The sequence below is a fragment of the Drosophila serrata genome, unplaced genomic scaffold, assembly GCF_035046125.1.
Source record: "Drosophila serrata isolate PLE 108 unplaced genomic scaffold, ASM3504612v1 contig_275, whole genome shotgun sequence".
Lineage (NCBI taxonomy): Eukaryota > Metazoa > Arthropoda > Insecta > Diptera > Drosophilidae > Drosophila > Drosophila serrata.
In genome coordinates, this window is record NW_028257173.1 from 1,216,217 (window position 1) to 1,233,317 (window position 17,101).

At 42.7% G+C, this 17,101-nt stretch overlaps 4 protein-coding genes across 4 annotated transcripts; 2 read left to right on the forward strand and 2 right to left on the reverse strand.

The window, feature by feature from the left end:
* Positions 1 to 1,787: 1,787 nt before the first annotated feature.
* On the reverse strand, positions 1,788 to 2,785 carry LOC110185001 (uncharacterized). Its single transcript, XM_020953654.2, has one exon. The coding sequence runs from the start codon at positions 2,763 to 2,765 to the stop codon at positions 1,911 to 1,913; it is 855 nt and encodes a 284-aa protein (XP_020809313.2). The 5' UTR covers positions 2,766 to 2,785; the 3' UTR covers positions 1,788 to 1,910.
* Positions 2,786 to 5,875: 3,090 nt separating this feature from the next.
* firl (firelighter) lies at positions 5,876 to 9,617 on the forward strand. The gene is made up of 6 exons (XM_020953619.2): positions 5,876 to 6,196; positions 7,645 to 7,748; positions 8,386 to 8,539; positions 8,606 to 8,760; positions 8,817 to 9,177; positions 9,236 to 9,617. The coding sequence occupies exons 2-6, from the start codon at positions 7,726 to 7,728 to the stop codon at positions 9,497 to 9,499; spliced, it is 957 nt and encodes a 318-aa protein (XP_020809278.2). The 5' UTR covers positions 5,876 to 6,196; positions 7,645 to 7,725; the 3' UTR covers positions 9,500 to 9,617.
* A 1,587-nt stretch (positions 9,618 to 11,204) lies between these two features.
* Rab3-GAP (Rab3 GTPase activating protein) lies at positions 11,205 to 16,385 on the forward strand. The gene is made up of 8 exons (XM_020953648.2): positions 11,205 to 11,303; positions 11,368 to 11,683; positions 11,743 to 13,527; positions 13,588 to 13,804; positions 13,858 to 13,985; positions 14,041 to 15,166; positions 15,328 to 15,525; positions 15,584 to 16,385. Exons 1-8 carry the CDS (start codon positions 11,228 to 11,230, stop codon positions 15,758 to 15,760), a joined length of 4,023 nt encoding a protein of 1,340 aa, XP_020809307.2. The 5' UTR covers positions 11,205 to 11,227; the 3' UTR covers positions 15,761 to 16,385.
* LOC110184999 (WD repeat-containing protein on Y chromosome) lies at positions 16,275 to 16,764 on the reverse strand. Its single transcript, XM_020953653.2, has one exon. The coding sequence runs from the start codon at positions 16,762 to 16,764 to the stop codon at positions 16,474 to 16,476; it is 291 nt and encodes a 96-aa protein (XP_020809312.2). The 3' UTR covers positions 16,275 to 16,473.
* Positions 16,765 to 17,101: the final 337 nt, after the last annotated feature.

The window sequence follows — 17,101 nt, forward strand, 5'->3', positions numbered from 1 at the left end:
TCATTTGTTTGCTTATTAATCTTATCTTATGTTTAATTAGAAGGAAAATCACAAAGCCGGAGAAAAAATATTATAAACAAGTAAGGCTTTGTTGATTTCCAAGCGACATAGTTTATAATATAAAGTAATCCGCTTTAAATTGGCTTCAACTTCACCTATAATTTTCGTGCTTAATGTATAGTACTCAAATGATAGTATATCTACCATATTAGATACTTTATCTACGAGATACTATCTACAAGCTCCCCACCCAGCTTGTTGCATTCACCGACAGGCGTCCTTCACCTTACCCCAAACGCTGCCGCACACTCACAATAACTCCTAGCCAATTTTATGTACTACACAAAGCAGTCTAAGCCATCCAATTGACCATTTTGGCCAAATGGTAATGCGCGCACCTCCATGCCGACATTATAATTAATGATAAGCACAAATCCACCATTCAAAAGGGGCAACGGCGGCGGGGAAAACAATAGAACACTATTTTGTACACTGCCCGGATATTATAAAGTTATAACACTTAATATTAATAATATAAAATCAAAAATACATTTTTAAATTAAAAGCAACTAGATAATGAAAAGCCTTACTATGTTTCATTATGTCAAGATCAAATGATAGTCATAAAATAAACCCTAAAATTATATTTTAAGAGCTTGCTTAGACATAATGTTCTAAAGAATTTCTTTACCTTTACCAAATATGTGTAATCTAACCAAATTATCATAGTTATATTTTTCCAATAATATTAAAGACTACATTCGACTTTTTCCAAGTGTTGGGTTCTTTGAGTTCAATTTCGATTTTCAATGCAGGAAAAAGCGCGCGGCTCTTATCGCCGGGGTTTTCAGGGGGGGAAACTGGCATATTAATGGTTCATTACGGTGACCCGCTGGCCCGATCCGGCCTGGACACGGAGGTGGACACGGAGTGCAGCCCCAGCTTCAGTGGCAGCTCCTTTTTGGACGCGTTTCGGTTCAAGGCTCGATGGCTTTGTTCGGTTGCCACAATTGTTGCTGGGCCCCGCCGGCATGGACTTGGGTTTCCACTGACGCCTGGCGTGACGGTTTTAATTTTATTTTATTATTATGTACGAGTTCGAGTGGCGCAGGGTGCCTGCAGTGTGTGTGCAGAGTCAAGTCTATGGCTGTGGTGGGGCATTTTATCATGAACTTGTTTTTATGGCGGGCTGCCTTCGTAATTAGTTGCGGGGCTCCTGCGCGCAGCGCCACCTACCGGCCGTGGCGGGAGTAACGAACGACATTGCCCGACATTTCCAAAACCAAACCCAAATGAAGCTAATGAAGCAACCTCCTTGGCTCGGAGGAGCAGGCAGGTCCCTTCAGTAGCTCCTTTCGGGCTTCACGGACGCGTGCAAATTCCATTGAAAAGGGAGTTAAACTCCGTTTTTTTCTTCCTTAGCGGCCTTTATCTGCATTGGCCCCGCAATTTACGTGGCTTGCATTTTGTTTTCCTTTTGCTTCTTTGTATTATTTTGCCGTTTCGTGGAGTTATAGCTATAGTTGGGACTCCGTCCACATACTTTGTGGCAAACTGAAGTTGCCGGCGCGGCAGGCACTAATTTTGCATGCGGAAATTGGAGTTTGACATGTGCCCATGAGAAAGGAGGAGGACTTAGAGTTCAGCTTAAGATACTCGTACATTTCAGGGACTGAATGAATATTTAAGGAAATAAATTGTTTTAAAAAAGTTTAGTTCTTAAAGTTGTCCTTAAACGTATCCGCAAAGATGTTGGTATTTAAAAATAGGTTTAAAAGGAAATCGAATTCTGAAATGAATTCATTATTTTAACACTTTTATTGAAACCCCTTTGATCTACTCAAGTAATGGACCCCAAACTACTTATAATAAGCATAGAAAATATATGCAAAATATAATCAGCCGATAATTCAGAAAACCGCAGAACGACATCGTCTCAGACCCGACTTCTTCTCCTCAGTTGCCGTTTGAACTCCGAATCCGTTCCAGAGTGTGTCCGGTGGCTTGCTCCAGCGCACAAAATATGTCTTGTGAACGGCAGCCAGCTTGGACTTGGAGTTGACCCTAGAGTCCTGTCGCCGCCGGAAGGGCCAAAGGAACCAGTGTAAGGGTCCTAGGCTGGTAGGACGCAGTTGCAGTTTTCCAGGAGCCAGAGATTGGATCGCCTCCAGCTGCAGGGTCGGATGTGGTTGCTCTACTATCACAGCAGCGAGAGTAGCATCCTTTTTACTGGGAGTATCCGTCAACCGAGTGGTAGAATTAAAGGGTTTGGCTTCGTCCTGGTAGCTGGATGACCAGGGCTGTAGGCAGCCCGATTGCTTCGACGAAGACTTCTCATCCTCCGATTCCTCCCGTATGGGTGAGACCTTGCTGCCACGATTACACCTGAAACACCGCGGAATCCTTGACTTTGATGGCGGCGGCAGTGCATCCGGCGGCGGCATCTTGACTAGCATAAAGTGATCGTTCAGCAGGCAGACATCCGATACCTTCTCGTACTTGGGCTCCTCGCCGAAAAAGGCATCCAAGTCAACGTTCTGCTGATAGATGCGATAGTCCTCGCCAAAAGGACTCGCCGGCTCCAGAGGCTGGGACCCAAATAGGCTTGCACTTCGGCATTTCTCATTATCCTGGTTCGGCTGGTATTGCCTCCAGACCTTTGGTGAGCTCCTGAGCACCGGCTGGCTCATAAGGCTGCGATGCAGCGATAAGATCCTAGTGAAGATGGGTCCATGGAGACGATGATATCGAAGGTACAGAAGCATTCTGACGAAGTTTATGAAAACCAGACCTGTGAAACGTAGTGATTTGAACGATGTGTAGCATACTTTCAGGGTTTTAAATTATATTTACATTAAATTAAGGAAAACAAATCAAATCAAATAAATATAAGATATTCTTAATGGTTTCCTTAAAAAAAATAATAGAAAGGCCCCGAAAATTTGGTAATTACTAACATATAGCAATATCTTGAAGAAGCTTAAAGCAACAGTAAACAAGCCCCCCAAAGGTGTCGACGGGAATGCTTTTTCTTTTTTCAATATCCATTTCCGTTGCCGATCTCTCACCTAGACTAACAAGCGACTAAGTTTAAGTTTGGATATAAGTTGCTATAGATTTTGTTTCCATTTTTCTTTTCGGACAGGCACATTATCCTTCGTTTGACTTTTGACACTGCACTTGGCAAAGGACGGGTTGCGAAGGGAAAGTAATAGAACAGAGTCCTTCGCCGGCTTGTTTCTCGGTTCCGCTACCAATGCCAACAGCAACAACCTCATGTATTTTATGCCCCACGAAAACAAAAGTTATATTTATTATTTTGACAGGTAAACAAATCACGAGCTCACCGCACTCACACACACACAGGCACACACAAACAATATGCAGGCTAGGAGACAGGGGACACACTCACATTTTCACGCTCCCCATTCGCGGTCTTCTTCAACTTCTTCTGGCCTCTTCCGCTTGGGCAGTTTCCGCTTTCCGCCCTCAGCTTTCAGCCCTTTCAGACTTCCGCTTTCCGCCGGGCGTTGTTTGCCGCTCCGCTCGCCAACGGCAACTGAAGCCGCCTTTCAGGCCGAAGACTGCAGCACAGCCACATGCGTGGCCAATTAAATACCCTTTCCAAACAAAGGAGCCACTGTCAGAATGATAGACATTTTGTAACATATCCTGTAACATTCCAAGTGGTCAGACTTTTAGAAAGCAGACGTAGTAAGCTCGGCTGTTAATGAATATGAATATAACTCCTTCAGTTTAAATTTCTTATATAAAAGTCAAAAGAAACATAGTCTTTCAAAATATTCTTAAATTGAATATAATTAAAAAGAACCAAGTGTATTATCTTGTGTTTTCTATAGCAACAATGGTGTTATGTTTATGGTTAGGGTATTCCAATGTCGAATTCCTAGTTATTCTAACTTTCACTTTTTTGTTTTGCATGTTAATAGAAGGACGTACAGACGATTTGATGGTTGACAATTAGCAAAACATACCAAGTGCAATGTTTATAAATATTCCAACAAAGTACTAGTTACGTTAATGGAACACACATATGCACATTTAAATTGAGTGCTAACCAATGTCAAGGCAGCTAGAAGAAGTTCCTCTATTGTTTTTGTATCTAAGCAATCAGAATTAATAGTTTGATTTATGGTGTCAAGACATGAAGGCTCAATAAAATAATTAAATTAATAGAAAATCCATTAAACGAAAATGATGTATTTAAAGGAAAAATTACCTGAAAGTTGTAAATGTTGGCTAAAAATAAAATTGTCTAATCATGCTTATAGTTAACCAACAACTCTTATAATTATTGTTTAATTAAGATATATTTTTTTCATAGGCATAATATTCTGCTGTACAACTGAATTAACCTATTGGGCACATAGCGAATTAGTGACTATTTTTGACATGATCGGATCAGATATATGTTCATATACCTGGTACATTCCATATATTTGCCACCCTTAAGACCTCCCGGATTGCCAAGTTATTCCAAACTGTTTCACGTGCCTGACATGTCATATTGATTGTTAATGCACGCCACATCGATAAGTCAAATGAAAGCGAATTATTCGAATACATTGAAGGGTGGCAGGGAGAGACCAAACATTAAGCAACAAGCTGGCAGTCGCCTAATAACCCAACCCATTAACCATTAACCGCAGAACGCGTTGGGGAAAAGGGGGAAGTACATAGAACCCATGGGCTAAAATTTGTTTACTTTGATTTGTGTCCGAACTGATGATTGTTTAAGTGGCATGCCGGGCGTTAAAGCTCCGATTCGTTTCGGTTTAACTTGAAGACTACATTTTTACTGTTTCAGAAAAATATCATTATAGATCTCTAAGTAGAGATGTATTTTATATATATATATATTTTTTTTCATTATTTTTAAAAGTGTAGTTCTCTCTTTTGGTCTGCAAAGTGCAATTGTTGCTATTGTTTCTTTCTCTTTATAAATGTTGCGGGAATGTTGTTGTTGTTATTGACGCTGCTATTACTATATTGTTATTGTTGTTATTGCCGCACTTGAAATTGACTCCAATTATGTCTGTGAAAGGGTCGTCGATCACTCAGAATTGAACGGCAAACGCGCGACAGCCCTTCGTTGACCTTCTCGAAAGCAGATGAAAATAATATACAAAAAACAAAAATGGAAATTTTGGGAATCCGAAGCTTATATACCCTTGCAGTTGCAATTGAATTATAGCATGGAATCGGAGATCTATCATAACTAAGCTTAAATTATTCGCAAAGTTTGAATCAATATTTATCGTTATTTTTATATAACTATTATAAAGACAAGTCAAATTTTGAAAAGAAGCGTTAGGGCCGGAAATGATTCTTTCACAGTGTTACAAGCTTTTGACCAAAATTATAATACCCTTGCAAGGGTATAAAAGCGACGAAATAAAGTAAAATTAAAAAAAAATATATGTACACTATTTATAGCCGACAATAGAATACCTTGTACTGCCGTAGAATAATATTATGTATGAGTAAAAAAATAATAAAATAATGCATAAAATTCAAAATATATCAAAGTTCACACTATAAAATTTTTATTTATAAATAATCCTCTCTTGGAGGCTGCTCTTGCAGAAAGAAGATATGATGCAAATTCGAGAAAAAGTAATATTTAATGGCAGAAAAATATACTGGTTATCAGCCAAGGACAAAACTGGATAAGAGCCTTATCCGGATTATTCCCTCTTCCTCTCTCTTTTAAGCGCTCCGATTCCCGGCTATAATCGCTGAACTTGAACTTGGCGACGAACTTTAGCTTACTCATCACGTAGCCGCAAACAACGTGGAGCGGCGTAAAAACGGTAAATCATGCTTAACCAACTTTGTTTAAAGGCAAGTTTCTGCTTCCCGGTCTTTTGTTTTCTGTCGTCTGGACCCTGTTGAAGGTCACCTGCGGCTGTGGCTTGTTGTGGTTTCTTCAACGAAGTTTAATCAAAGCGCCACGATCATTTTTCAGGATCGCTTTTCGCACTCTTTGGCACTCTCTTAAACACTCTCTTGAAGCTCGGGTCTGTCGCGCAAAACTTGAGTGCAGGCTCCAAACACTTTGGAGCCCCCAAAGCTGGAATCATTTGGCGGCGAGCAACCAGACTTATCGGTCGTTCCAGTCTCCACTTGGCTTCGGATCGGTCTCCACACGCGAGCGATCCACTGGGAATATTGTGTAATTATTGCATAAAATCCTTGTTTTAATCGAAACTCCGTATCGTGTTTCGAGTTTTTGCCATAGGACAAAAGTGTAAAATTGTGAAAGTGAAATGTAATAGTTACGAATAGAGTAACTAAAATGTAAAGACTCAAAAAAAGTGCCAAACTTGTTGCCTAATCACAGAAATTACATGGCAATCAAATCGATCAACTTGCCATTAAAGTAATGGAAGCACCTGACAACTAAAAACAATACCAAAGCAATTTAAGATTTATTAAGAATAATGACTTTACAAATTTTGTTTGATTAATTAAATTCATGTAATTAAGTCATATTTTTGACAAACAAATAATTAACCTTGTGTATATTAATGTACTCAATGTTAATTAACTTATTAATTACAGAGTTCTTGCTTTTTAGTTTAAGAATTGCTTAAGAACAAAGTGAACTATGAATTATAAAGTCATAACAATTAACATATCGTTCAATAACTAACAAACTGGACTCGTCAAGAAAAACAGAACAAGTATTAAAGCCGCCCTCGTTGCTATTAATGGTTATGGCTTTTGGTTGTTGCAACAAACATTTTGGCTTCCCCATTGCAATTGGCCATGTAAGTTAGCTGCCTTCTTGCCTCTTGGTAGCAAACAAAAGAGCCAAGACCTGCAACTGGCCAAAGAGAGAAAAAAGAGAACAGTAAAGAGTGCAAAAGGCTCTTTTGGCACCGCATAATCGAATTGCATGCAACACAACGTGGCGTATACGTAATTTTTTCTAAAGGGGTTTCTATAATTTATAGGTCAATAAATTGAAATTGATCTCTTAGTTAATTTATTTATTCTGAGCAAACGAATTGCTTTGCAACTGATAATCTTTGGATCGTATAATCACAATATATATATGTACAATATATCGATGATGTTAATCCAGTCGCATTTCAAGTTTATCGAAACCATTATTTTTGCTAATTTAAGACGATTGATGGACTTTACCGAGGTTTAGACAACTTTCTAGAAAAACATTTGCATTAAATTAATCAATTAAAATTGTGAAACAGTAACAATCCAGTTATGTATGAAACGAGTTTTAATTGTTCTCCGTCAGAAGATAATCCCCTCAAAGTTCCCCCTGCTGGCGCCACTGCATCGCTCGTTGTGCTTTTGTCTCTCTGCTGTGTGTGCCCCATTGGTGTGCACGTAATTTTCCATTTTAGTTGCGACCGAAAGGAAAACGAAAGTGGAAATGTTGCGTCGCCGGTTGCTGTTCCATCTCCTCGCTCGCCCACGCCGCTCGCTCTTGGCCAGCCGGTTGTAAAGTCGGGTGAAAATGATACAAAACACAGGCAAAAACAATTCGACTCCTCGTCAAGCTCAAAAGCCAAAAGTTGTGAAAAGGAAATCGGAAAATACGGAAGAGTCAGAGTCAAACTAGCCGTGACTCAAAGTCATTACTTTTCATTACAGACACTGAGTCCCCCGAATCGCCATTGGTTCTGCTCGAAGGTTGCTGGAATCCAAAACTAAGGGACAATATCTGCGGACGCCATGATAGAACGCGAAATTATTCAGTAAGTAAAGTGCTAATGATTTCCACAAAGTATTCCCTATAAATAAATATGAGCCCGAGAGCCCCCAAAACAAAGTAAGAGCTCCCTTTGACCACTCTTAATATGTTATTTGAGTTTTGCCTTTTAATTAAATTTAATCTTTCGAAATGTATTAAAAAACCATATTCACCATATAATATTCAAATGAGATATTTTCCTAGCTTTCAATATATATCAAATATAGTATATGTGGTTTGTTAATTAAAACAAAAACCTATCGTAGACCCTTCCTTCACTTCCATCCCAGGGAGCTTTTACTGTAGTCATTGGCTGAGCTCCCTCGAGTACCCGAAAAGGGGGCCAAGACCCAGTGTCAATATACTCGAGGCAGTGTCTGTCCCACTCCCATTCTCCATTATCTTATGTTGTACTATATTATGGGACGATGGCAAAGTCCGGCGACCGCCAATGCTGTCTGAACTGGCGTTTGAACATTGCACATGCAGCGGGCGCATACAAATAGATAAATTAAATCATTTCGGTGCTGGCCGAGACTCAGATTTCAGCAAATATTGGCCAACTGGCTGGAGTGTCCACTAATTGTTTGGTAATTGTCGTTTCGATAAATGCCCAAATGGACTTTTGTTCTTCATTTCAGTACTACGCCCGCATCGAAGCGCATTTTTGATGTCCTTCAGGATATTGTGCAGTTCGTGGTGGTCTTTGTGCGCATCATTCTAGAGTTATTTGTTTCGCTGGTGCAGACGTTCTTGCCCAAACATCAGAAGGATGTCAGTGGGGAGATAGTCCTGGTAAGAAAGTGAGGTTTTAAGAGTATTATTTTCGACTATTAAAATTCACTTGGTTTATGCTTAAAGATTACTGGAACTGGCCATGGAATCGGTCGGGAACTCGCCCTTCACTACGCCTCTCTGGGCAGCACAGTCATTTGTGTGGACATCGATGAGAAGAACAATCAGCAGACAGTCCAGAAAGCCAAGCGATTGAATCTCGGAAATGTACATGGCTTCAGGTATGAACTTTGGTTTTGAGAAATTTGAACTAACAATCATCGTTGGACTCCGGCAGCTGCGACGTGTCCAAGCGGGATGAGGTCATGGCGCTGGCGGATCGGGTTAAAGCGGAAGTTGGACCCATTTCGGTGCTGGTGAATAATGTGGGAATAATGCCCACCCATCCGATCCTGCAACAGTCGGCCGAGGAGATCCAGCGAGTGTTCGATGTCAATGTCTTCTCGCAGTTCTGGACAATTCAGGCCTTTCTGGGTCACATGCAGGAGAAGAACCGTGGCCACATCATCTCGCTCTCCTCGATAGCTGGTCTAGTGGGAATTGCCAACTTGGTTCCCTACTGTGCCACAAAGTTTGCGGTACGCGGGCTGATGGAGTCCCTACATGCGGAGATACGAGAAGGACCCCACAAGAATCTAGTAAGTTAGGCGAATACCCTCTTTAAGAGTTCCAAATTAATGAGTTGATAATGAACAGATCAAGACTACCACCATCTTCCCCTATATGACCAACACTGGCCTGTGCAAGCATCCCAAAGTGAAGTTTCCCTCAATCCTGGGCCTGCTGGATCCCAAGCAGGTGGCACGGCGCATAGTGGAGGCGCACCGCTCCGATGTCATGGAGGTCACCATTCCCAGTTGTCTGCTCTACATCAATAACTGGACGAGACTCTTGCCAGATCATTGTGGCCTGATGCTCAAGGATTACATCGACAGTGGCGTAGAGTCGGACTTAATTTAGTTTAACCTTAGCATAGAACGTAGAACAAGTTCAATGAAATTATTGGAGAATGATATTCGAAATATATTCATTATGTGTATACCGAACAAATAAATTCCGGGGAAAACAACAAGTTTAACAATAAGGTTTTTTTTTTGGTACAAATCGAGGAGTAAAACAACAATAATTAAGCCAAAACAGAATTAAATTCAATTCGGAAAGCTTTCTTATGTTAGTTTTAATTAGGAAAACAAATCTGCATATCCAATTTTAAATTTAAAAAATTGAAATTTTTGACAATATTAAAGATGTAACCCCTTATCTTTTTTTTTAATTTTTTAAAAATTAATTTTCTTTCGGACGTAGTCAGAACGACTCGGCTGTTAATGCTGATCAAGAATATATATGATTTATAGGGTCGGAAATGACTCCTTCACTGCGTTACAAGCTAATTATTGAAATTATAATACTCTGCAAGGGTATAAAAACTACAGAGTAAAATATACGTCTTAAGCTAGAAACACACGATGCAAACAATTTGCAGCAAGTTGATTGCTGCAAACAAATTTGCACGTTTAAACACGAGTGAAAACATTTTGCTGCAAACAAAAAACTTGCAAAGTTGTTTTGCAGCAATATTTGTTGCTTGTCGTCTGTATACATTTTTTGACAGCTATCTTGGTTGCGTCAACTGTTTGCTTGTTTGCATGTGCTGTTTGCTTTCAGTCGTAGTATTGCAGCAAACAAAGCACAATGTGGTTGTTCCAAGACCATTTTGTCGTGTTCAGTGAAGCAAAAAGTCTTTTGCATATGTATTGGTATACACTCACACGCATAGGCAAGCGTCTGTATTGCAGACGAAATATACATATATATATATAAAAAAAAAATTAAAAAATATATATATATATATATATATACATATATATATGGGCAATTCTCTGGAGAACGCAACCGTGGCCATAAAATTAAAAGTCAGTAAATGTCTGTTTTTCTTACATATGTTTATAGCGAATATATTGAATTTAACGAAAATAAGCTTATTTTACATTTATTCATAAAATATTTCGAAATATTTCAATGCAAAGTCGAAGGCGGGGAAATTTCTGTTTCGAACATTTCTACCGCACGTTTTGTTTTGATTATGTCTTTTAATGGAGAGTCACTATGTATTGATATTCCCACTTTTAAATCTTTGTTTACATTCAAAGAATATAAAGGAAAGGTAAAAGAAACGATGCGATACCCAAATACGGTAAATTTTCAACAGAAAACATAAAAGAATACAGCAAGAGTCTCTTGCTCAGAGCGAGAGCGAGAGAGTATGAACTGTTTCGGTTGTGCTCGCAACGAGAGCGCAAGAAAAAAATAGTTCGACAGTTATTTGCTCTGCTTGCAAGCAGTGTCAATAAAAAATAAAAACACGTGTAGACAGTAACGCAATATATTGCACGAAATAGCCATGCAAAAGTTTGCGTGCAAAACAAAAATTTATTGGAGCAAGAAATTTTCTTGCAATATTTGCATAGGTGTAAACATTTGTGCAAACTTTTGCTGCAAATTATTTTCAACTTGCTGCAAATTGTTTGCATCGTGTGTTTCTAGCTTTATACAATAAGTTGCTATAAAAAACTAGTTATAGCAACGCCAAAATAATATAAGTGAGGCCAGTGCTATAAAACATAAAACAGCTGTTTAGTGTGGCCAGTCTGCGGGACGGGACAAAGAAAGACACACAAAAACAAAACAATGACTTGTGAAGTAAAACATTGCGGAGAAATTCGCGATTTTAAAAAAGTTCAGGAATATTTTGGCCTCGGACATGGTGAGAAAGTGAACCTTAGCAAACGCCCCTCAGACGGTAATCCCCATTTATTCGCTCCAAACAGATGACAACTGGTTAAATGCAATTAACTACGCCATATCCCCCACTGGTGAATTGATTGCCTTGGCTCAGGGAGAAAAGTTGGCATTTCTTTCCACCTGCTGGAACAGCCATGGAAATGCTAACAACACCTACGCCCTGGGATGGTGTGGCGAGCTGGAGGACTCGAATCAGATCGTGACCAGCCTCACCTGTCTGCCGATGACTCAGAGCCGACGGGGCACCGACGGAGCAGTCGAATGGACCTGCGTGGCAGTGGGCCTGGTCTCGGGTATGGTCGTTTTCTACACAGACTCGGGCGTAAAGTTGTTTTCGCAGTGGTAAGTCATATAAAAATCTCACATTGCATAAAGATTATAAACACAAATGGATTTTGCAGCTGCCAGGAGGATCCGGTGATAGGAGTCAAGCTTCAGTCGCCGCCCCGGCACTCTGAGGGCGATTTCCTACTGTACATTGTTTACCCGCGCTGTCTATGCTTCATCCAAGGCCAGGACATCTTGCCCACTCTCAACAACTGTCGGCACAACGTACAGCGCGGCGCCCTGGAGCGTGGCTCATATCCCACAGCCGATGTGGTGCCCTTCCAGAAGTACAAGTTCAAGCAGGAAAAACATGCCGTAATCAACGATGCCGCCATTTCAAGCACCCAGCGACCACCAACATATGATCACATCGTACAGCAAAGCATCGGACACGGCTACTTCGCCAAAGTACACGCCACACCTCCAAGAAGCGCCCAGGTGCTGGCTGCCGGAGCGGAACCCTACTTGGGCTTCTTTGACGCCGAAGAGGGCTACAAAACCATATCACTGGGCGAGGTGGCCAAGGATGTGATTGGCATAGCGTACAAGAACCTGCTGGGCAGCATTTTTCGACGAGCTCCCGAACCATTGCCATCGCCCGAAGAGTCACCACTGCCCGTGCCCACAAAAGAGGCGCCGATGAGGATCCGTTGTCGCTTGTACGACGGCAAACGAGATGGCTTGACATTGGCAGTTGCACCGGGAGGAAGACTGGCAGTCGTCACGGACAATCTGGATCGAGTGATGTTGTTGGACACGCAGCAGGCTATCATTCTACGCGTGTGGAAGGGCTATCGAGATGCCCAGTGTGCCTTCGTTCCCGTCAAAGAGCGATCTGTGCGCGGAATCAAAACTCATAAGCGAAAGGCTTTGTTTCTGGTCATCTACGCTCCCCGTTTGGGCTGCCTGGATATCTGGGCGCTACAGAATGGACCCAAGGTAGCTGCGTTTAATGTCTCAAAGAGCGGACAGTTGGTTTACAATAATCACGGTGCTTTGGGCTCCGTCAGCGCTGGTGGATCCTCAGCCGGCAGCAGTCAATCCCGCAAGACTCTACCCATCAACCACTGTCTATTTCTGGATCCCACCGATGGAAGCCTAAAGGAGGTGCTTATTCCGTTTCATTATGCTCTAAGCGAAACCAGTTCACAAACTTCCCGGGATATCCACATGCTGAGGCGTCTTAGGAACCAGCTGAGGACTGCAAACCATGGCGATGCCAAGTTGGAAGAAATTGCCGAGCTGGCCAGTGAATTGCAGACCCTAGAGGTGCGCCAGCAGTGCCTGGAGATGCTGCTCAAGAGCAAGAAGCTTCAGCCACGTGTGTTTCAGTGCATCATAAACTCTTTTATCGAGGAACCCCTTCCCGACGCGACCATATCCCAAGAGTTTCTGCACCAAATCCAGAACTACAAGCGACTGACCGATTTATACTTGACTCTGAGCGAGGCCAATCAGCGGGGTGACAACGAGCCACCGATAGATCATCTGGAGCTCTCCGATGCGGATCTGGTGACAATTAACAAACTTGTTTTGCTTCTGGACGATGGTAAAGATGAGGCTAAGCCCGCTACCGCTCGCGAGGTTAGCTTTAAGCTGCAGGAAGAACATAAAACCGAGGAGTTTGTGGATTACCTGAGCATCTTTAACATAGACAGTCCGGATGGCATCAGCTTGTTGGCGGACAAGGCCGACAAGTTTGGTAGCGTTAGCATCGATCTCTTTAGCCAGTTCTTCGCCCAGGGCTTGTGCTTTGGCCAGTTCAAGGAGTGGATCCATCAGTCCTGCCTGCCCAGCATGGATCTTCTTACACTGGTCATTTGGTTCTGGCTGGAGAAGCCTTTCAAATACAATAACTGGTATGAGAAACTTGTAATTTAAATAATTGTCTCATTCTAAACGTACCATTTATGTTTCAGTGATGAAGTCATTGAGGACATGTCAAGGATTGCTGCCATGGTGCAGACCATTTGTGATTTGGCTGGTGAGCATATTCACGATTATGCCTACAATGCCATCTCTCCGTGGTGGCAGGCGGTGCGCGAGTTGCTCTTGGAAAGCAAACAGTTCTCCGGTCTCCTCGTGGCCATTGTCTGCAAAACGGTGGCCAGTAATTTGTGGCGCAGTCGTAAGGAGGTGAGCGTAAATAAAAATTAATCAACCCAATTAGTAAAAACATTTCTGAGCAGGGATCTTGTGACGAATCTTCGCAAAACGATGAGGAAGAGCGCTGGGAACGAATTTCGCACGACGAGGCCCAGTGGGGACTACTCACCGGCAAGCTGGAGGATGTGGCCGTTTTAGGAGCTATTCTTGGGTATAAATGGATATAATAAGCTCATGATATTTACTAATAGATTCTATCGTTACAGCAAGCCACTCACCTGCAGGGATCCTGTGGGTCCGGAAATGTCCTACGAGCCGCCCGACTGTAGCCTCAAGAGCATTGTGAGCAACGGAAAAGGAATCGTCACAGAACTCACTGCCAAGTGGCTAATCAGTGCGCAACTGCATCCGAGTAAAGTTCTGGAGATTTCGGCGCCGGAAAATGATACTGATGAGGAGACAAAGACAAAAACCAAACCAGCGTCCAAGGAAGATCTCTCTAAGGCGGATACCGACTCTGAAGAAGACTTGGAAATGGCCACGGAAGTGCAGGATCCAAACAGAGAGGCCTCCGAGCCTATACTCGAGCGTTTGGCTCTGCTGCGAGCCCACTTTCCCTTCAGCCTTGAGTCGGGCGTTCTTCTGAGCCTCATGTCGTGGCAATACATGGTGCAGTGGAGCAAGCAGCTTTCATCGCTGGATCATTTCAGGGCAGCCCTTCTCTGTCTGACCCAGTTCCGAACTCCAGACTGGGCTTTGAAGCACGGTATCTGCTGCATGCTGTGGAATGCCACGCTAAAGTTTCCTCTCCAGGCCGCGGCCAAGCTGATGCAGAAGGTGGGTCGTCTACCTGTGGACAAGATGTGCCAGCAGGATTTGGAGATGTCGGCGGGGAAGGTGCCCGAGTTTCTCGAGCTCAGTCTGGAGTTTCTGGACCACTTCTCCACCTCGATGGAACACGACAAACGGGAACTGCAGTTCGAGCAGTCCCTCAGCGAAGGAGCTCTCCCACTACAGTTCTTGGCCCTCCAGCAACACCACGCCATGCCGCAGCTGCTCCAACTGCAAACCGAGCTGTGTAGCGTCCTCCATTTCGTGGCCTTCTTCCAGCTGCGCATTCCCAAGCCCCTGACCACGCTCTTCGACTCAATGGGCAACAAGGCTTTGCTCGCTGATATCAATAAGGAGCTGCCTTATGTCTTGCCCCCACCAGATCTCGTCCTGCAGCAGGTGCGGACGGACTTTCTGTGTCGCGTTGTCTCCGCCACCATGGACCTGATCAGGGAGGATCTGGAGCAGTTGTATATCCTGGACCATGTCTTCTACATGTCGAAGATCTGTGCACTGGCCGACAGCTGGGAAGTGGACAAACTGCCTATCTTGAGGCGACAGGTAAGTAACCTTTTTATAATTTAAAACTGGCTTTGTAGCAAGCCATGAAATTTACTTAAGGAACAGTTCACAACGTGAACTTCACTTTTGGTTCAGTTGTTCAAACGGAAACACACAAAACACTGGAGAAAAAAAAATAATATTTTTCCCCTCTCCCCCAGGTAGTGGAGCTGTACGCTTTTGGCTACGATGCCGAAGCCCAGATGTTGCTCCAACATATCGCTGAGGATGAGGAGCTGGGCCGGCTGCTGTTGGAGATAGCCGGCAGAAGGCTCAATCTGTACGCGGAGAGCTCACAGTCCACGTTCCTGAAAATTGCTTCTGTAGGTCATCAGTTACTGGCCTACCTGGACAACCTGGTAAGTGCGGCCAGCGTTTATTACCCGCAGTATTGACCCTCACGACTCGTCCTCGCAGAAGGAGCCGCTGACGGAGCAGAACGTGCAGATAGCGGCTACCAAGGCGGACGAGATCGATGTGGCTGCCCTCGACCGCCTGCTGTCCCATGCGTACAAATGTCTTTGCAGGCGTGAGTCCAAGCAGCTGCCCATCATCGCCCAAATGTACAACGCCGTGCGTATCCTGCAGAACTGAGAGGGAGAGCGAGGATAACACAAGACACTAGTAGTTCCGTTTTTAGTTTATATAATTGCCAATTGTCATACAAAAACATTAGGATTGTTAAAAATGGATGCAAACAAAAAAATGAATTTAGGATGCACACTTGATGCACACCTGTTTACGAAATAAGTTGAGGATGCAACTTGAACAACACATTAACGGATGGATGTGAACTATCCGAAGTATTTGAGGATGCACACTTGATGCACACCTGTTTACGAAATAAGTTGAGGATGTAACTTGAACAACACATTACGGATGGATGTGAACTATCCGAAGTATTTGAGGATGCACACTTGATGCACACCTGTTTACGAAATAAGTTGAGGATGCAACTTGAACAACACATTAACGGATGGATGTGAATTATACGAAGTATTTGAGGATGCATACTTGAAGCACACCTGTTTACTAATGGATGCAAGGAAGATGAAATAAGTTGAGGATGCAATTTGAACCACACATTACCGGATCGAACTATCCGAAGTATTTGAGGATGCGTAATTGAAGCACACATCAATGGGGATACTTTATTGATGTCATGTTATATTTTGCTTAACACTGATTATATTCAATGATTAAAGCAATACAAAATGTATTTCATCGTTTTCTTTGTGGCAATTTACATATCGTAGCTAACCATTTAATTAACAAATTTTAATTACACCGTAATTGGCTTACAAAAATCAAAATCTATGAACGTGGTAAGTATTTTTCGGAGCTCGAGACTTGGGCTTTCCCTCTGCGGTGGATCGACCAAGGGGCTCCGGCGTAGGCAATCTATCCGGCATTTTTGCGGCGTGGACCTTAAGGTGAGTGTACACGGCAATGTAGCTCTGACTGGTGTCTAGTTCAATGGTCTGCTTTTGACAGGCCCGTCCAGGCAGAGAAAAGTGCTTCCCCAGAATGGGCTCCTTAAGGGATTTGGACAGAACCTGGCTCAGATCATTGGACCGATCCTTCTCCCATTTATCCATCTTAGAGTTTCGGTACACTCAGAATTTAATATTTTGTTAACAAAAGTTATTCTTTCATAATGTCCATAGAAAAGAGATCTAAGTTTTTATGTCTACGATTCGAAGGATACCACGACCGAAGTTGTACTAGGTTAGTGGTACTGACTCGGACTAATACGAACACAACTTTCCCTCCTTCGTGGCAACAAGTAGCTCATTTTTTTGGCATACCATTCTCTTTCACCCTTCACCCCTGCCCGGTTATGAGTTATTTATTTATTATTCGTAGCAGAAAAGTTGATTCTTTGGTTTGTTCAATTTGGGAACTTGGCAGAGACACGCAAGGCCAACCAGAAGG